This window comes from Mirounga angustirostris, unplaced genomic scaffold (assembly GCF_029215605.1).
Source record: "Mirounga angustirostris isolate CCGP_5_RB_7025 unplaced genomic scaffold, mMirAng1.0.hap1 SCAF_13, whole genome shotgun sequence".
Lineage (NCBI taxonomy): Eukaryota > Metazoa > Chordata > Mammalia > Carnivora > Phocidae > Mirounga > Mirounga angustirostris.
Window position 1 is genome coordinate 12321874 of NW_026991721.1, and position 26665 is coordinate 12348538.

General features: G+C 46.5%; 1 protein-coding gene across 3 annotated transcripts; it reads right to left on the reverse strand.

Moving 5' to 3' along the window:
• Positions 1-899: 899 nt before the first annotated feature.
• ZDHHC5 (zinc finger DHHC-type palmitoyltransferase 5) lies at positions 900-26398 on the reverse strand. Of its 3 annotated transcripts, XM_045893618.3 has the most exons (12): positions 26085-26398; positions 21574-22768; positions 12263-12384; positions 7871-8028; positions 6141-6313; positions 5892-5994; positions 4947-5038; positions 4386-4518; positions 3683-3806; positions 3142-3254; positions 1819-2687; positions 900-1400 (listed from the first exon to the last, which is right to left on the reverse strand). In XM_045893618.3, the coding sequence occupies exons 2-12, from the start codon at positions 21675-21677 to the stop codon at positions 1235-1237; spliced, it is 2157 nt and encodes a 718-aa protein (XP_045749574.1). In that variant the 5' UTR covers positions 21678-22768; positions 26085-26398; the 3' UTR covers positions 900-1234. The 3 variants fall into 3 exon arrangements, with proteins under 3 accessions (XP_045749574.1, XP_064432468.1, XP_045749575.1); XM_064576398.1 differs by lacking the exon at positions 21574-22768 and having other exon boundaries at positions 26085-26355; XM_045893619.3 differs by lacking the exons at positions 21574-22768; positions 26085-26398 and adding an exon at positions 12472-12536.
• Positions 26399-26665: the final 267 nt, after the last annotated feature.

The window sequence follows — 26665 nt, forward strand, 5'->3', positions numbered from 1 at the left end:
CCCACCAGAGATCATTCACCCTGCCTTAACCAGACAAAATAACACAAGTCAGGGGGAGCTGGTTAGATCAGGATTTCTTTTTATTCCTGTTGGTTTAAAATGGCTAATCAGAATAAAAAATAAGAGGGCCTCTGTCTAGAGGCTGGGGTCTCCCCTTTTTAGAGGTTAGAACCCAGGTACCCCCACTACCCAGCACCATACTGAGGTGGGCTGAGGGGTAACCCCCAAGGGACAATCGGAGGGGCCTAGGCCTGCCACTCCTTCTCTCTATCCCATTTTTGGCATGTGATGAAAAATATTGCTTTTTGGATTCATCTCTCCCGGCCTTGGATTTAAAAATAATGTTAACCGTGTGAGTTGGGGGAAGGCTCTGAGGGGACTAAAGAAGCCCACACTAATCCCTCTCCCCCAAGAAGGGGGGGCATTATCCAATATTGTTTCTGGAGCTCAGTCAAGCTCTTTTCCTGATCTCCCCACCACCACCAAAGTCATGGGGCTGTGACCCCTTTCCTGGGGAAACTAAGTGCCAATGAACCTAGAAAACTAACTCTCCTCTCCAAATCCTTCCTTCCTCTGACCAAGACCCCAGACTCGCCTCTCCCAAGGTTTCTTTCCTGATCACTACGCACCAACAGCAGGGGGGTGCAGTTTCCTTAGTTGGTAACTGAGACAAAAGAGAGGGAACCACTGGGAAAAGGAAGACTTCGATGGATGTCCCCGCGTCTTTCCTGCTGGTCTGAGGAACGGAAGAGTAAGATACCCCTCCTCCTACATATCCCTCCCTCATTTTCCCATCCCAGGATAGATATATAATTTCTTTGATATTTATAATATATATATATATAGATATATATATATGTACACACACACCTGGTAACGCAGAGAGGAAAAAAATAGAATCCGTAACAATAATAAAAAAAATTATTTCTGGTTTAAAAATGATCTGGTTCCCTCCAGGGCGAGCAATTGCACAAATGTCCACTGAGTCTGGTCCAGGGGTTAAAGAAGGGAAGGTCTTAAAAGGTGAAGGGGGTTGCTACCCCAGTCTCAGGGCCCCAACTCTCCGACTCCCCATCCCCACTGCATTTTATAAAACGCTCCTCATCCTCTTGGAATCGGTGGTTTAAAAAAATGTCCATGCAGGGGAGGGGAACCCCTCGAGGAAAGGAAGGTGGCCACCTGGGGCCCTTTGGTGTAGGCGCAGAGGCGTGGGGGGAAGGGAGGTGCCGAAGGCTCACACGGAAATCTCATAGGTGGTACCACCCACCCCTGACACCTTCTTGACTCCGCCCCTTGTGGGGCTGCTGAGAGGCGGCTGGCCTGGGCCAGGGGAGGCAGAGCCTATACTCTTGGGCTGCCCATTGGATTTGCTGTAGGCGGTCTTGAGCTGTACTTCATCTCTAGGAAGAGAAAAAGAGGTAGGTGTCAGGAAGTGGGACACAAAACACAGAAAAGGGAGACCGTTTTAGAAGTTACGAGAACAAACTGACATACTTTTCTATGTACATACTTTCTTACCCAAACATTCCCACCTGTTTTACTGCCCTGCTTAAAACAAACCTGGTGCCCTATCTCCTCTCTCTATTCCTTCTCTCCAACAGCAGCTATCTTACTTACTTACTCTCAGGCAAATACATACATTTTGGGAAGACAGGATTAAGAAAAAAGTATTAATCAGCAGCTAGAGAGTGAGTGAAACGAGCGATCTACAAGCAGGCCCCTCTGAGTCCACCCGCACACAAGTGAAGTCATGATACCTTCTGTAGGACCCTATGCTAATTTTAAGTCCACAGACGGTCAGGATGGACTTATACTTACTTGGGTGTCAATAACGGCTGCAAGGCTACTTCCTCTGCCTCAGAGACACCAGCTGGGGTGACACCGGCTTTTTGGCTGCTGTAAGACACAGATCGGCCCAGGTATGGGGCGGCTGGGCCTGGTTCAGGGGACCCTAGTCCCCGGCCCCTTAGCCCATCTGGCTTGCCAAAACGGGGGGCAGCTGGGCGTCCCAGTGGAGTCTTGACCAAGGGTGATCTCTTTGAATCATCTGAGGAGGAACTAGTACGAGGGGCATGGCCTGAGCCCGGCGTTGACTGAATGCCTGAGTCCCCCAAGCCTGGTTCTTCCTCGCGGCCTGGGAGCGGGGGTGACTGGCGTAGCAGCTTCTCTCGTTCCTGGAGGGAGGCCACAATATGGCGCGACAGATTGTCGTACCGGACCGGGGAGGGCTCTCGGTGTGTTGGGCCGGTTGGCACCAAACGTGGGTGCCTCTCGGCTTCCCGCTGCTGGGCCAGCCGGGCTGACAGGAAGGGAGAGGTGTAGCCTAAAGGTGGGTCTGGCTCAGGCCCTGCCTGCACGGACTCAAAATCAGGGCTGTCCGAAGGAGTGAGCAAGCTGTCATAAGACAGGCTTCCGTTGCGTGTCTGGTTGGCCAGGCTCTTATAGGAGGTGGAGGTTGTGCCCTCTGAACGAATGGACTGCAACTGGCCCAGCTCGAAGCCAGTGCCCTGGGCTGACTTGAGGCTGGAGGAGCGTGAGCCGCTGGATAGTGGCTCGAAGTGAAAGCTTTTGCCAAAGGTGGGAGAACGGAAGCTCTCTGGCTCCAAGCTGGGCTCCGAGCGGTAGCTGGGATGGCGGCTGCTCTCTGCAGCTGAGGTCGGCTCCTTCAAGCTGTCCCCACGACTCAACTGAGGGAGAAACGACAGCATGCTCTTAGTGCTCCTCCTCCTGGGACAGATGCTAGGCCCCAGAGCCTAAGCAGTCATGTCCCGCCAACATGCTTAGAACTTTTTACACGCATTCTCTTGTTCCACACCTAAAGCAAACCAGCGAGTTGGAACAAATAATATCTCATTTGAAGATGCAAAAGATGAGGCTTAAAGAGGTTCAGTAACTTGCCCATGATGGGTTTTCAACTCAGCTACGATGCTACAATCAGTGCTTTTACCTAGTATGCTACATTGCCCCCTCTCTGATGAAGGACACACTGTCAAGGAGATTCAATCCCATTAATGCCAACAATCAGTAAAATGTCTCGTTTCTTCCCTTCCCTTTGCCTCTCTTCCTTCCCTCCCCCACTATTCTTTTTCCCAGAACAGCTGACATACATCACAACCCTCCTCCTTCCAGAGTACTCAGTACCTTGGCGCTGGAGGAATGAGGCATGGCGGCTGACGTACTGCTGCTACTGTAGCCCGGCCGGTACTTGTACATGGTAGGTGTGGGAGGGCTGTCCTTGCCCAGGAGGCTGCTATCTGCAGGAGAAAAGGCCCAGGGAGACACCACTTTACAAGCCGTTCTCTTGGCCAGAGTTCCTTAAATTACAGAGGGAGAACAAGGTAGGAATGGATATACCAGCAACAGAAAAGTCCCAGGAACATGATTTAGCTGCAGTCAAGACGACAGACGCATACTGGCCCAGAACGCAGAGTGAGAGAATGCACAAACCTGTCTAGGATGTTCTCTGGTCTATCTGGATGCTAACCGTTCCCGCCCCACAAAAGTCCGATTCACTGCCACTAGCTACATGGAATCCCCTTTCTCCTCTCCTAGCTGTCCAAAGTGGCTCAAGGCCCACCTGTTGGGTTTTCTCAGCCACGATGCGAGTATCACCTCCCAGGCCTTGCCTGCCTGTCTTCTCCACAGCACACAGTAACCTTCTCGCTCCTGCCACTGCTCTTACCCTCATTAGTAGCCAGGCTGAGGTGTGTTCGTAGCCCCGTGTAACGGCTCAGGTCCGGCTTAGGAGGAGGTGGGGGTTCAGCATCTGCAGACTGGCTCTCTGTGATCTCCAAGCTTCCCTTAGACTGGATAAATGAGGGAAAATCAGATTTGGAGAACTGGGTATAAGGACAACTCAAAATATTAAACTGGTATTAGAGGGGTGCTGGGGCGCAATTATATATTTCTAAACTGGGACTAGAAGACAAGGGATGAGAGCCATTTTGGGCATGACAATGGATAAAGAAAAACAAGGGTTTCAACAAGGGTTTAATTCTGTCACTTATGTGTTCATGTCCATCAACTATCTGTTGAGCTCCTACATCTGAAGCTGCTACATTAAGTCCTATGAAAACATGGAAATGTCAGTGGACTTACAATCTAATGGAAGAAAGAAGATATGTAACTTAAGTAATTAAAAAACATTTTTTTTTCTTTTTAAGTAACTCTACACTCAACATGGGGCTCCAGCTCATGACCCCAAGGTCAAGAGTCATATGCTCTACCAACTCAGACAGCCAGGCACCCCCATACTTAAGTAATTTTTAACACAAGTTAATCAAAATTGAGAAATCCTATAAGGGCAATGTCAACTGAGAGCAAGTTTCCATCTCTTTGCCATGAAAGTCCCCAAGTTACCTACTTTACTTCCCTAAATTCCTCACCTTGCTTCTCCTCAGCTCTCCCTGGATGCCATTGTCCATGATCTTCACAGTTATCTGCCCATCTGACACTTCTGGTCGAAGGAAGGGAGGTCTGATGACAATCGTCTTCTCTTTCTTTGGTCTCCCCAAATACCTGAGTGTCAAAAAATGAGAGGACTTTCATTCATTCATTCTAAAATATCTAGTGGTTGCCTATCTTGTATAAAACATTTTTACAAATACAAGAACAGTCTGACCAAGACAGCGAAAAGCATTGAACTGATTTCTTAGATTCCATGAAGAACTGCACCAAGACTAGGCTTCTGGGCACATACCTAGTTCAAGCCACTCTGGAGGGAATCTCACCCTCAACTCTCAAAGGAGAGTAGCCATAATACCTGAAGAATAACAACTGAATTCAGGGGGTCCACTAAAGGATGCCACAGCTCCCCCTTGCAGGCACTTCCCAGTCTAAGAGAACCCTCCCTGAACAGCAGTCTCCCACCCAACCCTCCCCGAGAACAAGCCCAAAGACAAGCGTTTTGACCAAGAGTGAACACTAGACCAAAGGGGTAGGTGTACCTGGGTGCTGGGGAACTGCAGAGCACACGGCTGACATTGTTACAGCAGCCATTGGTGAAGGGGTTCACACCTCCTCGGAATTTACCCGTAACCTAGAAGAAGGAAAAACGGGCCATATCAGTCAGACAATGGACCTTGACCTCCAAAGGCCAAAACACAAATCGTTAACCAATTACTGTGCACCCACTATTTGGGAGATAGAAAAATGAGTAAAACACAACCCTACCATCAAGAAACTTATAGTCATAATGGTTAAGAATGGGAGCTCCAGAGTCAGGGCCTTCAGTATGAATCCTAAGGCTACCTCATAGTAGCTATCTGACCCCACACATCAGTGTTCTTATGTGAAATGGGGATACACAGAGCTCACTCATATTGAAAACTAAGATAATATACATAAAAGGAAGCAGGTAAGGTCAGCTTTATTATAAGCATGAGAATAAGCATTTCCCTTTAAGCTGCACTATGAGCTTCCTGAGGGCTGGCCTAAGTCTACTATTGTTTCTGTAAGCTCGGAGCTCAAATTGTCCAGTATACCGTGAGCATTCTGCAAATGTCTGTTAACTAATAAATGGTTCTGGGGTGCCTGGGTGGCTCTGTCAGTTAAGTGTCTGCCTTTGGCTCAGGTCATAGTCCTGGGGTCCTGGGACTGAGCCCTGTGTCGGGCTCCCTGCTCAGTGGGGAGCCTGCTTATCACTCTCCCTTTGCCTGCCTCTCTCCTCTCCCTCTCTCTCTCTCTCTCGCTGTCAAATAAATAAGTCAAATCTTAAAAAAAAAAAAAAGAAAGAAATGGTTCTGTTCTCGTGCTTTCATGAGGAGCATGGACACTTCATCATAACAAATATTCATTGGGCATCCATCTGTGGAAGCACTCCACAACTCATTAGAGGGCGAAGATTCTCACGCCCAGCTCTACAGGGGGTCTCCCATCACTTCTCCCCGTACCTGTTCATTGGTTGTGCGTCCCCTAGCCACCAGCACCACATGAAATCCTGTGAGGCCAGCTACGGGGATGAAGAATAAGCCAGCCACACACATCACAGCCATTCTAAAGCCAAAGAATCAAGGAGAACAGAGCAGCATGATCTCACCATCCCCGGCCCCTACAAGAACCACCTTCCCTTTGACCCTCGCTACCACAATGCTCGACTTTCCTCCTCCCCGCTCCCGAGCCCGCAACCCACAGAAGGATACGTGACAGCCGTGCGGACCCCTGAGAGTTCCTCCATGTGGTAGAGGACATAGAGGAGGCCAAAGCCAAACACACCCATGATGTGTGCTGTCAGTGAGAGGAGGAAAAGGAAGAAATAGCGGTAGTTCCGGCGACCGATACAGTTGTTCACCCAGGGGCAGTGATGGTCAAACTCCTAGGGGTAAAAAGAGAAACACTGAGAAGCATCCTTGGACCACAGCCCTAGATCACTTCTGTCAAGAAAGGGACCAAATGTCAGAACTGAAGCGCTGCTTTCAGTAACAGGCCATCGTATTCACCATTTAGTTGCCAAATTAACAATAAGCTCAGCCACTTCATCTTGCTCTATCAATCAGTAAGGAAGACCTTCCAGGGGCTAATCAAAGGCCAAGTCCCTCTCTCAGAGTTTATCCAATGTGACCAAGGAACTCTGAAAGGGATGAATATCAGAGGCTTTGCAAAAATATCAAGATTCGTGAGAAAGAGAGGCCTGGAAGGAAAATCTGGCAGACAACTGCTTAGAGTGAAGTAAAAACTGATTGGGGGAGGGGTGACTGGGTGGCTCAGTCATTAAGCGTCTGCCTTCGGCTCAGGTCATGATCCCAGGGTCCTGGGATCGAGCCCTACATCGGGCTCCCTGCTCCGCGGGAAGCCTGCTTCTCCCTCTCCCACTCCCCCTGCTTGTGTTCCCTCTCTCACTGTGTCTCTGTCTGTCAAATAAATAAAATCTTTAAAAAAAAAAAAAAAAACTGGGCAAAAAAGGTTAAAAATAAAAGACAGGTGATGCAGAAGGATAGGCAGGAAGAGAAATATAGCTGTAAGATCTGAATGCAACAGACAGCATGATGTAGTGGATGCAAGAGATAACACAAAGCCAGGACAAATAACCATAAAGAAGAGTCAGGAAGGCTATGGAGTTGGGAAAGCCTATTCCCACTTGGGGTCCCTCCTATAACAGAAGAATATTTATGCTCTACCTCTCATGCGTACATCACTGATAATACTTTTTTTTTTTTCATTTCCAATTTCATCTAAATTATAGACATTAAAATGTATATATACATATATACACATAAGAATAAGCGCTATTTATAGCTGTTATATAATCTAAAACCAAGATAAACTTTTTAAATTAAGTTTTAAATTTTAATTCCAGGATATTTAACATACAGTGTTATATTAGTTTCAGGTATACAATAGAGTGATTCAACAATTCTATATACTATGCAGTGCTCATCAGGATAAGTGTACCCTTTAATTCCCATCACCTAGTTCACCCAGCCCCCTACCCTCCTCCCCTCTGGTCACTATCAGTTTGTTCTCTATAGTTAAGAATCTGTTTCTTGGTTTGTGTCTCTCTTTTCTTCCCTTTGCTCATTTGTTTTGTTTCTTAAATTCCACATATGAATGAAATCATATGGTATCTATGTTTCTCTTGACTGACTTATTTCACTTAGCATTATACTCTCTAGCTCCATCCAGGTAGTTGCAAATGGCAAGATTTCCTTCCTTTTTATGGCTGAATAACATTCCATTGTGTATATATACCACTTCTTTACCCATTCATCTAACTGATAACACTTTTTGACAGAGCTAGAATACAGCCCAGATAGTGAGCCAGGGCTACATTGCACCCAAGACCCAGAATGCAGAGGATTCGATTCTTATTCAATAGGTAGGAAGAAGAGAACTTAGATTAGGCATGTAGGCCTACCCCCGTCAGGGTTCTTACCTCCACACAATTGTCACAGACACTGCAGTGGGAACATCGAGGAGGACGGTAGAAACGGCAGGTGGCACACCACTTCATGCGCACCTGGATGCCCTTAATCTCCACTGTTTTGTAAAGGGGAGCTCGGAAGTCATCTTCCTTGTCTTCATCCTCCTCAGCTGAAGAGGAAAAAATCAATTAAAAACCAACTATGCCAGAACTGTACTAGGCATAAGGGATGCAGTGGTATTTAAAATATGGCCTCTGCCTTCGAGGAATTCAGTCTACTGGGGAAGAGAGAACAGGAACCACTAACTAATACTGTGAGATCAGCCCTGTATACAACACTACCGGAACACACCGAAAATGAGGTTCAAGAGAATATGACTCAGCGGTAGCTTTGGTATGGGTATACTGACACTTGGTTTACATACTATGAATATATTTGTAAAAAAATAATTTACATATCAAACCACATATGTAATGAGTTTGCATAACAATACAATGTTACAATACAAGTACATGAAAACTACAGCAATCCAAGAGAGGAACTAACAGCAACCCTTTTTTTCCATGCACAAACCCCTTCCCCAAAAGATCTTCCCCAACTCTATTAATTCCCTATACATTTCAGTATTATTTGCTGGCTCAAGCCATTCTCCTTACCTGAATGCCCTTTAAATTTCAATTATCAGAAACTCATGATCCTACTTCAAAACTTAAAGGGCATTATTTGCCTTCTCATCTACAGTGTACAATTTTTATTTTTTATTATTAATCTAGAAAAAATACACATGGGAAGGAAAATTTAAATAAATGAAGTAGTAGGGATTAAAAATTAAGTTTCCAACTTTCACTGACTGGGGAAATGCTTTAAAATATAAATAGGTGAGGGGCGCCTGGGTGGCTCAGTTGGTTAAGCGACTGCCTTCCGCTCAGGTCATGATCCTGGAGTCCCGGGATCGAGTCCCGCATCGGGCTCCCTGCTCAGCGGGGGGTCTGCTTCTCCCTCTTACCCTCCCCCATCTCATGCTCTCTCTCTCTCATTCTCTCTATCAAATAAATAAATAAATAAAATCTTAAAAAAAATATATATATATAGGTGAAAAAAAGTGCAAGGTAAAGAACTGTACAAACAAAAGGCTCGCATTTTGAAAATAGAAAACAAAAATACACACACGTGGGGGCGCCTGGGTGGCTCAAGTCAGTTAAGCATCAACTCTTGATTTCGGCTCAGGTCATGATCTCAAGTCGTGAGACCGTGAGATCAAGCCTTGTGTAGGGCTCCTTGCTCAGCAGGGGTCTGCTTGAGATTCTCTCTCCCTCTGCCCCTCCTCCCCTGCATGTGCGCACTCTAAAATAGATCTTAAAAAAAAAAAAAAAAACGCACGTACATTTGCTATAGGTAAGTGGTATATGTAAATGTTATATATCTAAATCTTCAAACCACTGAAAGGAAATAGGAATAGTGGTTATCTTTAATTTTATTTATTTGAGAGCGAGCAAGCACAAGCCGGGGGGGGGGGGGGAGGGCAGGGGGAGAGGGAGATGGGGGCTCAATCCCAGGACCCTGAGATCATGACCTGAGCCAAACCAAGAATCAGTTGGCTCAACCAACTGAGCCACCCAGGCGCCCCCATAGTTGTTACCTTTCGCTGTGAAATTACAGGTGGTATTTGTCTTTTTTATGCTTTCTACATAAAAAATATTTACTACTTATTAAAATCTTTACTTAGGGGCGCCTGGGTGGCTCAGTTGTTAAGCGTCTGCCTTCGGCTCAGGTTATGATCCCAGGGTCCTGGGATCGAGCCCCGCGTCGGGCTCCCTGCTCAGCGGGAAGCCTGCTTCTCCCTCTCCCACTCCCCCTGCTTGTGTTCCTTCTCTCTCTGTGTCTCTGTCAAATAAATAAAATCTTAAAAAAAAAAAAAAAATCTTTACTTAAAAAAAAAAGTTTTCTTTTAAAGGAAAAAAACTAAAATGCTACTTATTTTGAAATTTCTGATCTTTCCACACCAGAAGTGAGCACTTTCTCTTCTTAAAGTATTATGTGGTTCTTAGGTTACTCTTATAACTTAGCACAGTACAGGATATTTATTCATAGAAACATCTTCCCTATCTTTCTTTACAGACTGATCTATTTGAAAGCAAGGACCCCAAATGACCAGGATAATGCCTTTTATACAGATCAATAAGTATTTAATATATGAACAATAAAGGCTCATTCTAAAATAGCCCTCCTTGGGGCATCTCGGTGGCTCAGTCGGTTAAGCATCTGCCTTTGGCTCAGGTCATGATCTCAGGGTCCTGGGATCGAGCCCGCATCGGGCTCCTTGCTCAGTGAGGAGTCTGCTTTTCCCTCTGCCTCTGCCTGCTGCCCACCCTTGCTTGTGCTCTCTTTCCCTCTCTGTCAAATAAATAAATAAAATCTTGAAAAAAAAAAAACAAAACAGCCCTCCTTAGTGCTAGGGACTCCAAGTTCCTTAGGTTCAACTAATCTTTGAGACAGAAGTCACAAATAAAGCACAGCGATACAGGCTTTGTGAGCACAATGATCTCAGGAAAACCTCATTCTCTCCAAAGTTGTCTTCCCGATTTATACCTCACCCTTACACGTTAACTTCACAGGTGAGAGAAATACTGGTTATCAGCAACAACTCTTATCAACTTCTCTCTACCTCTAATGACAGTTCCTGACTCTCACCTCCTCTGCCAGAACAGCCTGCTTCTTCTGTAGGCTTAACCTTTCCAAAATGTATGGGAAAGCACGTCCTCCCTCTAGAAGGTAATTCTATTGTCCCCCCTTTCCCAGTTCCAGCTTCTCTCTCCTCTCCACTTCTATCTCCTCAGGCTACCAGAGTGCTTTAATCTTCTCTATCACAAAAAAAGAAAAAACAAAACCCCCTCTCTCTAAGACATTGCATCTTCTGCCTTCTCTGCTTAACTTCTTGAAAGAGTAATCTGAATACTCACGGGCTCTGCTTCCTCATTGCCCATTCACTGCCTTCCAAACCATCACAGTTTTGCTAATTTAACTGTATTTTTCCCAAATACATACCTAAACACACTATTAGAACTATTCCCGTTAAGATCATAAAGTCCTTAGTTACCAAAACAATGGGCAATTTTGAGTTTTCACACTATTGGATCTAATTTCTGATACTGCCAACCATCATGAACTTCATGAACCTTCCTTAGTTCCCACTTTGTCCAGTTTCTTCGCCTACTAACTTTTCTTGCCCAATCCCTCTCCAATGGCTCCTCCTTCTCCCCTGCTCATTATTAAAATGCCAATGCTGGTCAGATCTGAACTTGATTCTTTCCTAATCTCGTTCTACTTTCTCTAGACAATCTTACTCCTGTTGCTTCAAACACCACATGGCTGAAGCCTCTGAGACCAACGTCTCTGAGTCTGACTACTCAATTGGCCACTGGGCAACTATATCTGAATGACCATACTATCTCGAGTTCAACATGTCTAAGAGGCTATCTTCCCTCCAAACATGTTCAACATTCCTGTAACGCCTATCTTGCTTTATAAAAATCAGCATCCAACTTATCTCCCAAGTTAGGAGCCTTGGGAATACCCCAGACAATTCCTTCGCTCTCTCACTCTCCCCCAATAAGCAAATGGTCATGAAGAAATCTGTTGAGTCTACTGGGAAAAATCCCTGAAACCAGCCTTGAATTCAAGTTCTCATCTGGTTTACATTATGGCAATAGCCTCCCAAAAGGTAACTGTACATTCTTTCAAGAATTTTTTGTAAAAGGAAATCTGATCCCGTGATTCCTCCAATTAAAGACCTCCTACTGTCCAAAGGAAGAAATATAATCTATTTATTTTAGCACATAGTCTTTGACAATTTGGCTCTCATTTACCTCCTACTACCCCTTCTGGCCCCACCATGTGCTTTATCTTCTGCCCCACGGAGTTCGGCATTTATGGCACATGCTGCTTCCTGGACCCAGAATGTGCTTCCCTGCCATCCTCCACCGAAAGTTTTTCCTGCCTCCTCCTCGCAGCATTTCCCCAATTTACTGGGGTAGATATAAGTGCACCCTTTTCTATGGCCTCAAAGAATCTTGTTCATGCCTTCACTACAGTTCACGCCACCCTGTTATAACTGTCTAATCCATCCTAGATTATTATTGTTCCTAGGGATAACGCCTGACCCATATGCTCAAAATGAATCTCCGCTGAATGAGTAACTGAAAATCAAAAAGTTGACCCAATGTGAATGAACAGAAGTTATGACACCTATTCTGGAAGACTCTGGCCTACTTTTCATCATTAGACTATTGAAGTATCCCAAAACCCTCAGAGTCCTAAGGCCCAGGACCAAATGCGTATGTCCATAACCCATTATTTTTCAAAGGTAGTTGAGGAGTTTCCGAGAGAGGAGAAGGAGATCTTACCTCGAGGGAAAATCCCTGGGTCCATGAAGGTGGCCATGCTGAAGTTGGCCAGCACAAAGAGAAAAACCACCGCATTGTAGATGGGCACTGCAGGTGACACATAGAGGCTTAGTCCTGGACAGCTGCACAGATAATAAAGAAAATGAGGGGCTGCCCCTAGCGCTTGGGACACCAACCATATAAAAATTGGAAAGGTTCAGCCCCCATACCTATAAATCGTGTGTGCTTCACCTCTGCTGTCTCAAATTATCTTCATCCTTCACAACAAGTGGGTCTAGTTTCCCCACAGAAATGCTCCTTTTAGATCAAGGTACAAGACTCAGAATCTCTCCTACCATAACCCCTTGTACTAAAGGTCTGTGTTCTTCAGATTCCTTCTTCCCCTGTGGATCTTTTCACATTTTAGAATCTATCCTTATCTCCTTTTAACCAGGCACAAGAGCTAGGTAGGGACTGAGTATGTAACTGACGCCAGCTACATTCCCTTCTCTTGCGCAGGCTGAGGCTGCTGGATCTCAGCCATGCCCCACTGACCTGCACACTGGCGCAAAGCATGGGATACCACCTGCCTCTCTGGCTCCCCTTGCCTCTTCCCAGCTAGCTTCCAACCCCTCTTAACTGCCTGAAATTTCTTCACTGCATCAGATAGTCCTGAGAGATCTATTCAACTAAAAGCTAGTTCTCAAGGGAGACAGGACCACACAGATAAGTATGGCTATCAAGATCTAGAACTAGACCCCTTGGGTCTATAAATCAAGTAGAAGAGTAGGGGACAGAAAAAAAGGAGGGAGCAGACCAAATCAGCCCTAAATCCTATAGGAAAAAGAAAGTGGCCAAACATATCCAATATTCCACAGGGTCCAAATCAAGAGATATGCTTTAGGTAACTTTTCTTTGCCCCCCCCACAAAAAAATAGGGGGGGGGGTGCCCTAGTCCAGGATTAAACTCAGTTTCTCTCAGGATATGAGTCTAAGTAGGAATGCTGTAATAAGAACTCTTCCTTCCTGATTTCCTGGGAGCTGGAAGTTTCCGAAGAACATCTGAGTGATGGTTACTTTGTCAGTACTATCAAATGCCCTCTCTCTCCTATCTCAGTTCCCAAAGAACTTCCCCTTACAAGAGAGTGGCTAAATACCCTAATCTGCTTTGTGGCTGAGAACTTAATCTCCAGAATGAGGACAGCATCTGACCTTGTCCCCTTTATCTAGACCAGCCAGAAGTAAAGGAAGAGTTCATCGAAAGGAAGAAGGGGCCAAGAGAACAAGACAGCAAATGAGTCTGGAGAATGAATCCGCTGTAGTCCTGGATTCTGTTGAGAGAGATCTGTCTCCATCAAAACAAAAGCACAGCCCTGAAAAGTGATTCAAGACAATTCACAGCAATTGAGCTCCTTAATCAGATATAAACTAATAATAAGAGACAAAATTGATTGTCGCAAAGCATCTCACAAGCCTTTACTACCTCCGTCTATTTATTCAAATTCACCATTTATTAAAAAAAAAAATCAAGTAAGTATTTATTGTGTGGTAGGCTTTCTAGATAGTAAATATCAATTAACTCTTTGCTTATCTGGGTAGGTGAGTACCTAATTGGGAACCAAAATAATGAAGCGAGGTGCAGGCACTGATTTCAAGGGAAAACAGACCCTCAGTTACAGCTCTCGTTTTCCTCTAGCCACGTCTCCCACAGAAGCCTCTTCCTCTGGGGGGGGTTCTCTGGTTTAGAAAGGAGGTCCCCAAACTCCGGCAGGGTTTGGGGTAGAATACAAGAAGAGTCCTTACACAGCCCCACCCAAAGGCTGACCTCCTAGGCTCCTTAGGAGGGAGGGACAGAAACTGAAAACCAGTCATCCAGGTCAGAGCCCCTCCCTAGCACTTAGCTGTCTCTTCAATTTCCGCCAGGGGAAGAGGAGAAAGGGTGACTCACTTGACTCCTACAGCCTGGGAAGATAATTAGAAGGGAAAAAGAAATTAAATCCTTAGAACACCGAGGTGCCCATGATTTAAAAGTCTCATTCCTAGAACTGACGACTATAGTTACAGTGGCCTCATGAGCTTCTGACAGACTAAAGGTTCCTCGATCCCTGAGGGGAGCTAAGGTGAGAGAATGAGAATGTCAGCCCCTTGCAGGCCCAAATGGCAGTCTTTCTGACCCCATTTTTTTCTTCAGTTTTTGCATTTCCAAATGAAGAAAATCGCCCAACTTCCTGGGTATGCTGCCACCCACCCATCCCTGGATAATGAATGTTACCCCTGCACTCTTTCCCCCCCGTCCAAAGATTTTAAAGTAATCTCTACACCCAACGTGGGGCTCAAATGCGCGACCCTGAGATCAAGAGTTGCACGTTCCACGACTGAGCCAGCCAGGCGCCCCACTCCTGTAACATTCCTGATACCGACTCATCCCAGCTGAATCGTGTAATCCTACAATCCAGTTTCAGTATCTGTTGCCAAAATAAAGCCTACCCCCACAGTAGCAGCATCTAGAAATGATGCAAATAACTCCACTTCCCAGGCAGCATCTGCCCTTGATTGAAATCAAGGACCTACTGCTTCCAACCTTCACACTCCAGCTGATGGAACACCCCACCAAGGAGAGGCGTGAAGCAGAGCCCGTTCCTGCCACATCCCATATTCTACTTGGCTCGAGAAGGGGCTTGCTGTTGCTACAGTACTTTGCCAAATTCCTAGGCGACCACTCCAAGTGGCCTGTCAGGATCTGCGGCCTCTGAAGAAAGAAGACGAGGCCTGGCCTGAGGAGGAGCCGTCAGGGCTGGTCCTCAGCCTCCGGCAATAATCCCAGAGTTCCAAAGCGGAGGGAGTGGTTGGAGCCCAGAAGGCTGGCTGACTCACTGATGAGACTCCCAGACCTATACCAACCCAGGAAGAACAGGTTCTTCTGCCCACCCATCCCGCACTTCTGTTTTCAGAGAGAGTGGGTTTCAATACCCACACTCCTGGGGCACCTGGTTGGTACAGTCGGAAAAGCCCACGACTCTTGATCTCAGGGCTGTGAGTTCAAGCCCCATGTTGGGCATGGAGATGACTTAAAAAAAAAAAAAAAACTGCGGTGCCTGGGTGGCTCAGTCATTAAGCGTCTGCCTTCGGCTCAGGTCATGATCCCAGGGTGCTGGGATCGAGCCCCACATTGGGCTCCTTGCTCGGCGGGAAGCCTGCTTCTCCCTCACCCACTCCCCCTGCTTGTGTTCCTGCTCTCGCTAACTCTCTGTCAAATAAATACAATCTTTTTATTTATTTATTTTTTAAAAGATCTTATTTATTTATTTGAGAGAGAATGAGAGAGAGAGAGAGAGCATGAGATGGGGGAGGGTCAGAGGGAGAAGCAGACTCCCTGCTGAGCAGGGAGCCCGATGCAGGACTCCAGGATCATGACCTGAGCCGAAGGCAGTCACCCAACCAACTGAGCCACCAGGCGCCCCAATACAATCTTTTTAAAATAAATAAATAAATAAACCAGGGCGCATGGGTGGCTCAGTCGTTAAGCATCTGCCTTCAGCTCAGGTCATGGTCCCAGGGTCCTGGGATCGAGCCCCACACAGGGCTCCCTGCTCAGCGGGAAGCCTGCTTCTCCCTCTCCCACTCCTCCTGCTTGTGTTCCTGCTCCTGCTGTCTCTGTCAAATAATTAAAATCTTTAAAAAAAAATAAACTTAAAAAATACCCACACTCCCGGGCGCCTGGGTGGCTCAGTTGGTTAAGCGACTGCCTTCGGCTCAGGTCATGATCCTGGAGTCCCGGGATCGAGTCCCGCAGCAGGCTCCCTGCTCGGCAGGGAGTCTGCTCCTCCCTCTGACCCTCCCCCCTCTCATGTGCTCTCTCTCATTCTCTCTCTCTCAAATAAATAAATAAAATCTTTAAAAAAAAAAATACCCACACTCCCAAAAAATCTGTTTCCTAGCCCTAACACTTCCTATCATAAAAAAATGGTTAAGTTGCTGGTAAGAAAAAGTAGGAGTCAAGAAGCTTTGGATCTTAATCCCGTCTCAACCGATGCTTTGCTATGTAGCCTTAGGTAATCTACAGAAAACTCCCCAATCTCATTACTTCAGCTACGTAATACAGATGTTAGAATGAAGGAGACAATATCTGAAAAGATCCTGGAATTCTTTTTAAACCAGCTAGCTTACTACTGAGCATTCCCTGGATAGAGGACACGCCCCCCATTATTAAGTATCACCATCATCATCAATTATCATTCCAGCTCCACCTTCATCCCTAATTCCACTTCCCCTATGTGAGGTACTAGAAATTCAAGAACACTTAAAACAGAGGCGCTAAGCTCCTAAAGAATAGGTCTAAGCATTCCGCCCATGCCTAGCACATAGTTTGACTCTACGGCTAGTGTTCCCTGTTGATGAGGCAAGGCTGGAATGAATAGCCCACTTCCTGCCCCTGGGGATCCTCAAGATGCCATGGGAAAACAATTTTTCCTCTCTTAGGTGGGGAAGTTTCTCCTAAGATACCTGATATGTCGTGTCTTACGCACACTTTCAAGCAGCTGAGTGCAAGATGTAGGACTTGGGCACTTATTCCTGGATGAAAAAACAACGTGGGAAGTAAAAGGAACATCCACTGCTCAATTAATGCCCTAAATCACGAGGCTGCTCCCACTCAAATCAGGTGCTAGCACCTCTGCAGTCAAGAAAAAAAGGACCAGAGGGAGAGGCACTAAGGTTACCCAACTCTGGGTAAAAGGTTGGGAGGGGCCAGAGGCAGAAACTGAAAAGAAGAAAGCACTCTCACGGATGGGACACTGGAAAAGACCATCCTGGGTTTCTGGACAACCCTGACATGTATCCTTCCCACAAAGGGCAGCTTGCAGCAGAGATTTTACCACTACGCCCTCCCTACCAACTTTAGAACTCGACAGTGAGACGTTGGCTGACTTAACTCAGAGCTCAAGGAGATTTTAGGGAGGCAGTTCAGTGATTTATTTCAAATGGCATTGCCAGGAGCTCTAAGAAAGACTCAGGGGTCCCCAGGGAGGCAAAGAGGAGACACCAAGTGGCTGGGCCTCCACACACCAGCCTCACTTGACCCAGAGCAGCCCTCCTCTTGTGTTTGACACACTGGGGTTGCACATAAGATCTCAGTGGAAAAAGGGGCACTGTGCTTAAATAAACGACTCTCAGTCAACCTCCTCACTTTACAAAGAACAGATTCACAAAGGTTAACAGACTTTACCAAAATTAGCTTCCTGACCCCCCAACAGTGCTGATTCCTCTTACTTAGCACTGCCCCCTACCCTTGCCAATCACAAAAGGGGATTAAACTAAGACAGATGAGGATCCAGGCCCATTATCTTAAACACAGGGTCTAGGATCTAATTGGGAGGAGGAGCGTTACTTTCGCAGACACTCTCCTTCCCCAACAGAGGAAAATAATTAAAACAGAATCCCTAATAACTCTCCCACTTACTTTTGGTACGGGACAAATTCAGTGAATGGGAGGGATCAGGGTTCTGGAGGGAAGGCCTCAACTGTTCTATTCAAGCTTCTCCAGGGCAGATCACCTTTTGGCGACCAAACCCAGCTGATAATTTCTGCTCACAGCTTTCTCTACCTGCCAGAGAAACACCAAGGGAAAATTGTTCCTTATGAGTGGAAACCTACATGCCTCCACTAATTATGTCTGCCAACTGAAAGGGACTCTCCCTCCTACTCCCAGTCCTCTAGGTCCTGAAGCCATTCCCACTTGGGACTTAGACTGATGTAAGAACAGACAGTTATAGCCTGGTGAAGAGAACAGGAGGATGACAGAATAGGTACAGATTCAGGGCCCCAAACAAGAGTTGGTTCAAAGACAGTCTTCCTCTGGGGCACTTGGCTGGCTCAGTCGGTAGAGCAAGCAACTCAAGAGATCTCGGAGCCTTAAGTTCGAGCCCCACGTTGGGAGTAGAGATTACTTAAAAATAAAATCTTAAGGGACACCTGGGTGGCTCAGTTGGTTAAGCGTCTGCCTTTGGCTCAGGTCACGATCCCAGCATCCTGGGATGGAGTTCCGCGGCTCGCTCCTTGCTCAGCAGGGAGCCTGCTTTCCCCCTCTGCCTGCTGCTCCCCCTGCTTTTGCTCTCTCCTTCTCTCTGACAAATAAACTAAATAAATAAAAATCTAAAAAAAATTTTTAAAAATTTAAAAAACCAAACCAAACAAACAAAACAAAGAAAGCCTTCCTCTTATCTATTTAATACCAGAAATTGTTTTTTAGGTTGCATATAGTTTTAAACCAGGGGAGGGGGATTCCTCCAAAGAATTGAACTTCAAAAAGGATATAATCTCTGGGGGGAACAGTTTTTGACAACGCAGGCAGCTCAGCCCAGATATATGCTTAGAGAGGAACTGCTACGGTCAGATGTAAAGGAAGAGATGAGAACTTCACAAGTACCAAGAGATAGGTGATAAAAAATAAATAGGGTGTTTGTCTCCATGAAGTGGGTAGGGGAGACTCAAGGAAGAAAAGAGCCCAGAGGAAACTGCCAGGGGAAACTCTAGCTATGACTTAAGTCTCTTCTAACTTTGGATTAGAGGCAGTAATTCCAAAGTCCATTACCGTCCTCCAAAATTCTTTCTCCTGGGGCTGAGAGACCATGGAATAAGGAGGGCCCCTATTTCTCTGGCACTAGGGAATGAGAAAGTAGGTTAAATAGCTTCAACTATCAGTCGAGAAAATGCCTATGTCAGGACAACTCTTTGTGGCGAAACTGGTATAACCAGCCAAGCACTTCAGTGGCTTCAGATTAACAAAATAAGAATGAGGATTCTGCTTGCTCTATCTCAAGAACAGATGGGTTGAAAGAGAGACCACTCAGGCCCCTGAATTTCCTAGCTTCCCAAAGGCCTTGCCTTTTTTTTTTTTTTTAAGATTTTATTTATTTATTTGACAGAGAGAGAGAGAGAGGGAACACAAGCAGGGGGTAGTGGGAGAGGGAGAAGCAGGCCTCCCGCTGAGCAGGGAGCACAATACGGGGCTTGATCCCAGGACCCTGGGATCATGACCTGAGCCGAAGGCAGACGCTTATCGACTGAGCCACCCAGGAGCCCCAAGGCCTTGCCTTTTGAAGGAAAACAGACCCTCCTCAATCAAGCAGGCCTAAGGGTGTCAACCTGGTCTTATAACATACCCCCTGACACAGCACCACAACGGCTACAAGGATACAAAGATCTCATATAACCATCCCTTGGTTAAAATACTGATTCTAGGGTGTCTGGGTGGCTCAGTTGGTTACGCGACTGCCTTCGGCTCAGGTCATGATCCTGGAGTCCCTGGATCGAGTCCCACATCAGGCTCCCTGCTCAGCAGGGCGTCTGCTTCTCCCTCCCACCCTCCTCCCTCTCATGTGCTCTCTCTCTCATTCTCTAATAAAATCTTTAAAAAAATAAAATAAAAATACTGATTCTAGGGGTGCCTGGCTGGCTCAGTCATTAAGCGTCTGCCTTTGGTTCAGGTCATGATCCCAGGGTCCTGGGATCGTGCCCCGCATCGGGCTCCCTGCTCAGCGGGAAGCCTGCTTCTCCCTCTGCCACTCCCCCGGCTTGTGTTCCCTCTCTCGCTGTGTCTCTGTCAAATAAATAAATAAAATCTTTTAAAAAAATAAAGTAAAATAAAATATTGATTCTAGGGGTGCCTGGCTGGCTCAGTCGGTAGATCATGTGCCTCTTGATCTAAGGGTCGTGAGTTCGAGCCCCACAGTGCGTATAGAGGTTACTTAAACATTAAAAAATCTTTTAAAAAAATGCTGATTCTATTTGCTGGCCATAATAGCTGAAACAAAAACAAGTCTAAAACTGAAGACTCACATCTCCTTATTGACAGTCAATACATGAACGACAGAACACTAAACACGCTGAATTTAAGCGAGAGAAAAAAATTATGAGAAAAAGTCAGATAAAGAAGAGTACAGAGAAGAGTAGGGCTGCTTTAGATCCTTGAGGGAATCAACAGGCATGCTCAGGCTGGAGAGCTGGGGGCCAAAGAATCCATGACCTCTACCCTCCAGAAGAACGGGTAAAAAGCAGGATGATGCTCATACCTTAGATAAGAGATTCATTTTTTTTCCTTGTTTAACAACTCAACAGAAAAACATCATTACTTTGCTGACTCTATAGGCCAAACAATCCAAATCTTTTAGAATTCCTTTTGATATATGAAGCTCAATTTAGGGGGGAAGGGAGGGTTTCCTCCCCTCCTCAGATAATATCAGTTCTTAGGTTTCTCCCCATAATAGTAACTGCCCCCTCCCCAGCGATTCCCGCTTCATTCATCCTTCAATGAGTCCAAACTGCTTTTATTCCCTACCACTTCAGTCCATCTCCTTCCTCTTCCCAGCAACCTCCCATTGCTCTAACAGCATCTCACAATTAGGTTTGAGCCTGAAATCACGGCAAAGTGAACTCCCCAGAAAAATCTAGCATGCTCTGATTGTTCCAAGAGCTACAACTAGAACACTAACTCAGTGACTCAACAGTTTAAGGCTCAGAAGCCTGCTACACGTTAATTCATAAACAGGTAACAGCGAAGAGGCCGGCCAGGTGGTCAACAGCTAAAATATTGTGGGAAGAGGAAAGATAAATCAGTCTCCTCCAGTGACTGGCAGATGAACAAAGTCTGAATATCCTAAGCAGGAAACCTTCGATGGCAACCGCTTTTCCTAACAGGACCAGGGAATGCAGGAATGACTGCCATCCCTCCAGCAGAAAGGGATGTGAAGGCAGCCTGCCAGGATTCTTCCTAGGTAAAACCTGCCCCTTCCCAGTGGCCTTCACTGGTCCAGGCTTTGGCTCTTAATGTGCAGAGAAAACCATGTGAACAACAGGAAAAGCCCAGCTGTCTCCTTGGTCTATTTCCTAAATCAAGTCTGCAATTCTCCAGTACACTCAGCTCGACATCCTGGGGAAAAGCCATTACTGTTTGAAAAACCTCTAGTCTAGTTCTTTCTCTCACTGAACCAATTGCTCAAGCTGCTTCAAGCCTCTCTGGCAGTTTCCTCCTACTTCCTTCCTAGTTCACGATCATCTCATGATGGAGAGCTGGGTAAGAAAACACAAAGACATCTGTGATGCCCAAGGAAGGGAGGCAGGGGAAGGGAGATGATTCAACAGAGTAAAATTTCTAACAAGGCTGACAGGATAGGCTTTTTCTCCCTGTGCTTACCATGTCTCTGAGATGTGTTGTTGCCTCTATCAGACATTAAGACACGCAGGCACATGGCAAGTAACTAGCAAAACTCACGTGACAAACAACCCCCTCACCTCCCATGGAGCCCCCCAAAAACCACCACTGGGAGAAAACTCACGTAAAGGCAAAGAAGAGGGTCGTAGCTCCCACTAAGAAGATGGCGGCTGCTGAGACCGGAACATACTTGCTGGGCTTGAATCTCTTTCCAGACTCTGCGGGCATGTTGGAGCTCTGATGGGAGGTCTGCCCTGCCGCATAGCCCAGGCCCACACAGCGGCAGAACAGACAAGAAAATGGGATGAGGGGAACAACGGAGAAAAAGAGTACAGAAGGAAACCGGGGAAACAGAAATTTAAAATTATCACCCTTCCCCCTCCCAAAGAAAACCAAAGGTCAAAAGATCTCAAATGAAGGAAAACACATGGGAGGGGGAAAGGTGATTCCAAATGATGAATAACCACTCCCCAGAACAAGAGGGAGAGATTAAGAAACACAACTTGTACAGTTTAAAAACTGGAGACAAACAGTAGGCTGTACACATGCAAATGGTTGCAGGTGGAGAACATGGGCCGTCAGACAGGTCAGGGAATAGCTCATGGATGGAGGCAAGTCTTCAAAGGGCAAGCAGGGGAGAATATCAGGGTAGGGGAGACCACTTCGGGCAAGGAAAAATGCTTCTGAGGAGACACCCTAGCACCTCCACGACTACCACACTCCACCAGATGTGAGCTGCACCTAAAAGAGGTGTGCCCTGTGTTTCTATTTTAATCCAAAAGGGAATCTGAGGCCCCTTCCAGTTTTAAAGAGAAGCTTTTTTTTACTGCAGTCCTTGTCCCTTTTAGGCAGTTTTCTCAATGCCACCACTCCCACACCTTGACTTCAGGGCTTGTAGTCTGGCAATGGTGGTTTAATTTTATTTATTTTCTCTTGATGGCTAAACCTGGGCTGCAGCTGTTAGAAGGTTGAGTTGTAAATCCTTTTCTTCCAAGGGGGAGGGAAAACAGAGAGAGAGAGCACGAGCAAGCTTGTCTGTCTTCAATCTCTTCTTGTTATTCCCAAGCCCTTTAAGGGCTCCGTTTCCTATCGAGTTCATACAAAACTAAAGGGAAATGTAAAATCCCTGAATCCATGTTCTTCCCAATTAACAAAATAAGATGAAGAAATCAATTCCACTCAATGATAGTTCTAAAACGGTTCTGTGGATGAAAGCAAAGTTCCAAAGAGGTCCCTGTTTCCAGGTTAGTCAATGTCTTTGATCTTCTTCAGTCTTGGGCTTTCTAGATGCAGAATTCAACTGGGTTACAGTGCCTCACCTGGGAAACAAAAAAAAAAAAAACACAAATATCTTCACCAGATAAATTCTTTCAGAGAATTTCTTAAGAACATCAAGGCTGACATCCCACAGGCTACTCTGTTTAAAAAGTGCCTTTTTATGGCATACACTTCACTTATGTGCATGTGGGAAAGGATTCTGAATTGGGAGGACAATGGATTCAGAATCCTTCACTCTTCTAAGTGCTGTTCATACTGGAAAGAGAACATGGTTTCACCTGGCCTGAGGTCATCAAAGAATTAGCTCTTATGAGGGGTGCATCTCACCTGACACAAATGGGCAGTTACAAATGTCAAGAATATCAAAATCTAAAAACAAACAAGGGCACAGCAGTGAAGGGCAGTCCTAGAAAAGAGATTCTCTTTGGATAAAGAGAGTATTTACTGCAACAATGAAAAAAGAAAAAAGTAACCTCAAAATAGGACAGTATGTCTCATTTCCCTTCCGTGTATGTCTCTGTCTCTTATCTCTCTACGCTTTCAGTTATAACCCTGAAGAGGCAAAAACTGAGTTTTTGGTCTTCTGGAATAACCCATGAAAGGACCTGGGTGAGACTGTCCTTGAACTAAAAGGTGAGCTGCTCTGAGAAACTGAGTCAACCACAGAAGCTGGGCCTTTTCTTCCAAATTCAACAATTTATTCCTACATTGGCCTATCAGAAGTCAACCGAGCCCCACATTCCCCATATGATTAAGAGTAACAATTATTTCTGTTGACGGTAGTAGACAAGTAACACTTTGGATTTTATAGGATGCTTTTCATCTGTGATCTCAAAGCACTTAACTCACATTATCTGGTGACACAGTCCCTTACCCCACTCCATAAAATTGAAGGCTAGAGAATGCCTGAGGCCATTCTACTTAATCACCTGAGCAGGCAGGTTAAGAACCAGAGTTCACATGCCCCTTTGCCAACACAAAGCCTTTCTACCACTTTCTCATCCACTACACTACTTGCCCAGTGACTGCATCTTGGAATCTGCAGACCAAAAATTTTACTTGTTAGAATTTAAAAATAAAAGTTTATTTGACCCAAGCAGTTCAGTATTTCCCTTAATACCGGTGGCAGAAATTCATACATCAGAAGATTCGGACAGTGAAATACAAATGTGCCCTGGAATTCACCACTTCCTCTCTTACCTGTGGCATGGAAGGCAAAGACACCTTCCTTCAAGATGCACTGTCGCTCTCCTTAAAATAACCGAGTATTAGAGGGCCAAACAGCAATATTAGAATAGAGTGAACATTCAGAGAGTACAAGAAATTGTTAAAGGCCTAAAAAACATAAACCCCCGCTAGCCCCTGATTTTATGATTATTTAACACTCAGTTTCTATAGGAATCAAAGCCCAACCTTCTCAGTTTAGGCCTAAGTAACTTTGTGAACAAGAAGCAAATTCTTGGTTTGTGGGCAGTACTATTTTTTTTTTTTTAAGATTTTATTTATTTATTTGACAGAGAGAGCGAGCGACGAGAAATACAAGTAGGGGGAGTGTGAGAGGGAGAAGCAGGCTTCCCGCAGAGCGGGGAGCCCGATGCGGGGCTCGATCCCAGGACCCTGGGATCATGACCCGAGATGAAGGCAGATGCTTAACGACTGAGCCACCCAGGCGCCCCTGTGGGCAGTACTATTAAAGCAAACTTTCCCCTCAAAACCTCAAAGAGTAGAGAAGATGGAAAGCTACATTACTACAATTTTATCTAGAGTAAGTAATATCATTTAGACACCACATATTATTTCAGATTATATTTTCTGACAGGAGAAAAGTCACATGGGCTAATACTGCCATAGTAATGCAGGGTCATAAAAGGCAATGCAATTTGGGGAGTACGATACAGGGAAACAAAAGTGATCAACCTTTGAAATGTTTACGGAATATACATTAGAAGGGAGATGACAAAAACGGAACAATTTATTGGGTATAATAAAGACGCACCAAGTCTGTGCAGAAGAATGTGCTGTGGGCAGTAGGGATGAGACTGCAGGGTGAGCGTGGTTCATCAAAACCAGCAGTCTGGATCTGTACCAGCATGAGAAAGGTGTACAAGAATGTGTATGACATACTCAGGCACAAAGTAATCTATGGAATGGAAATATGTACATAGAAAACAAACTACAGATCATACTGTATATTTAATACAAGTAGGTACCTCAACGGGGTGAATGGAGATCAGCAGTACCACCAATAACACAAGTTATTTGTTGAAATAGTGTAACACTGCAATATAGTAATTCTGAATACACAGTAATCAAGGTATCATGAATAATCCACATGTCAAGATGTTGGTTGGAATCAAGCAAAAGTTTAATAAGGGTGTTATTACATACAGAAGTAGCCAAGTACATGGCAATACATTCTTATAACCATTAGGTGGGTTATTAAAAATGAGTGATATTGAGCATTCTGAAGAGATTTGATAGAGTACAAGAGATACTGGGATAAAAGGATAGCGATGTGATATAAGATCGACCTAGACAAGATGGCATTAACCAGGAAGTGGAAAAATCCAACGCAAAAAATGGTCTAGGGTATAACACATAAACGATCCTACACCTCTTTCCATAACTTTTAAGTCACTTTCTTACTTCTCATTAGCGTGTTTTCATTTGGCCAAGTGGGTAAAACACTTTCTACCTCCCTGTCCCACAAAGAGATCCCTATAGGTAAAATATTGGCAAACGCATTCCAGCTCCAGTGGCAAAAAGTACAAAGTACTAAAAGCACGGAGCTCCCAGCTGGTGGGGGTAGGGAGGAAGCGGATGGATGGGAGAGAACAGGTAACAGGATGAGGCTTGAGCCAAAATAAGTATCAGCAGAAGGGGGCAAGGGACCTGAAATGCGGGGAGGTAAAAGGGGAACCGCACCCCGTCCCCACCCCGGAGCTGGGGTAGGGAGAATCACCATTTGGGGCAGAGCTGGCTGAGACCGAGAAGACGGAATCCGCGGCGGTAGGGCCCACTGAGGCTGCGGGACACGGCAGAGCCCGGGGGCGCAGGGCCGGGGGTGGAAGGGGCGGCGGCCGGGCGCCAGACGCGGAGGTCCCGAGCCAGGACCGGGCGGCCGGGCACTAACCCGTTCAGTGCCCCGGCGGCCGCGGATCCCCGGCCTCTACTCGTCGTCCGTTTCCGGGGCCCACGGGTCCCGCCGCAGTTGGATGACCCGGCCCGGGGGAAGGAATGGGGCCTCAAACCACCTCCCCCCCTCCTTGGTCCCCCTTCCCTAGAGGTCACTCTCCCCTCCCACCTCACTGGCCCGGCACTTCCGGTTCCGCAGGGGCCGGTGTCCCCGGTACTCACCCCCGGCGCGGTTCCCGTCACCGCCGCCGTCGTTGTCGCCGCCGCCTCCCGGCAGTGCCGTCCGGCCTCTGAGAGGCCGCGCGCGGCCCCCGCACGCTCCACGCCCGCCCTGCTACGCGCGCCCCCGCCCGGCGACGCTCGTCTTCGAGCCGGCGCGCGGCCGTTGCCCTCAGCGCCGGGTCTCGAGCCCTCCCAGCGTTCCCATTGGCTCCCTGTCCCGGGCGCGCGCGACGTCTCGCGCGGGGCACGTTTCTCTCATTCATGCGGCTCTCGACGCCGCGCCCACCCCCGCTCACTCTCCCATTCACCCATAGCCCCCACCCCCACTCCGCTCTAGGGCGTGCGCGCGAACCCGGCGACCGCGGCGACCTCGCGGCCTGATTGGCTGCGGGAGCACAGCGCCGTACGCACGCTAGAGAACGAGCGCGCGCGCGCACGGCCGTCGGGTTCCGCAGAGGATTGGGACAGGAGGACTGGCGTACTGCGCAGGAGTCAGAAATGGGGGAGTGGCTCGGCGAGTCTTTCGTTTTCCTGCGTCCTATTTTCAATTCCAGCAGTATTCAAGAATAAATCCTCGGAGG

Coding starts and splice junctions, on each gene's coding strand:
- ZDHHC5 (XM_045893618.3), bottom strand. CDS start 21,677: ATGCCCGCAGAGTCTGGAAAGAGATTCAAGCCCAGCAAGTATGTTCCG. Junction 4,519..4,946: donor TGCAGTTCCCCAGCACCCAG/GTACACCTACCC, acceptor TTTGACACTCAG/GTATTTGGGGAGACCAAAGA. Junction 2,688..3,141: donor CTCATTCCTCCAGCGCCAAG/GTACTGAGTACT, acceptor TTTCTCCCTCAG/TTGAGTCGTGGGGACAGCTT.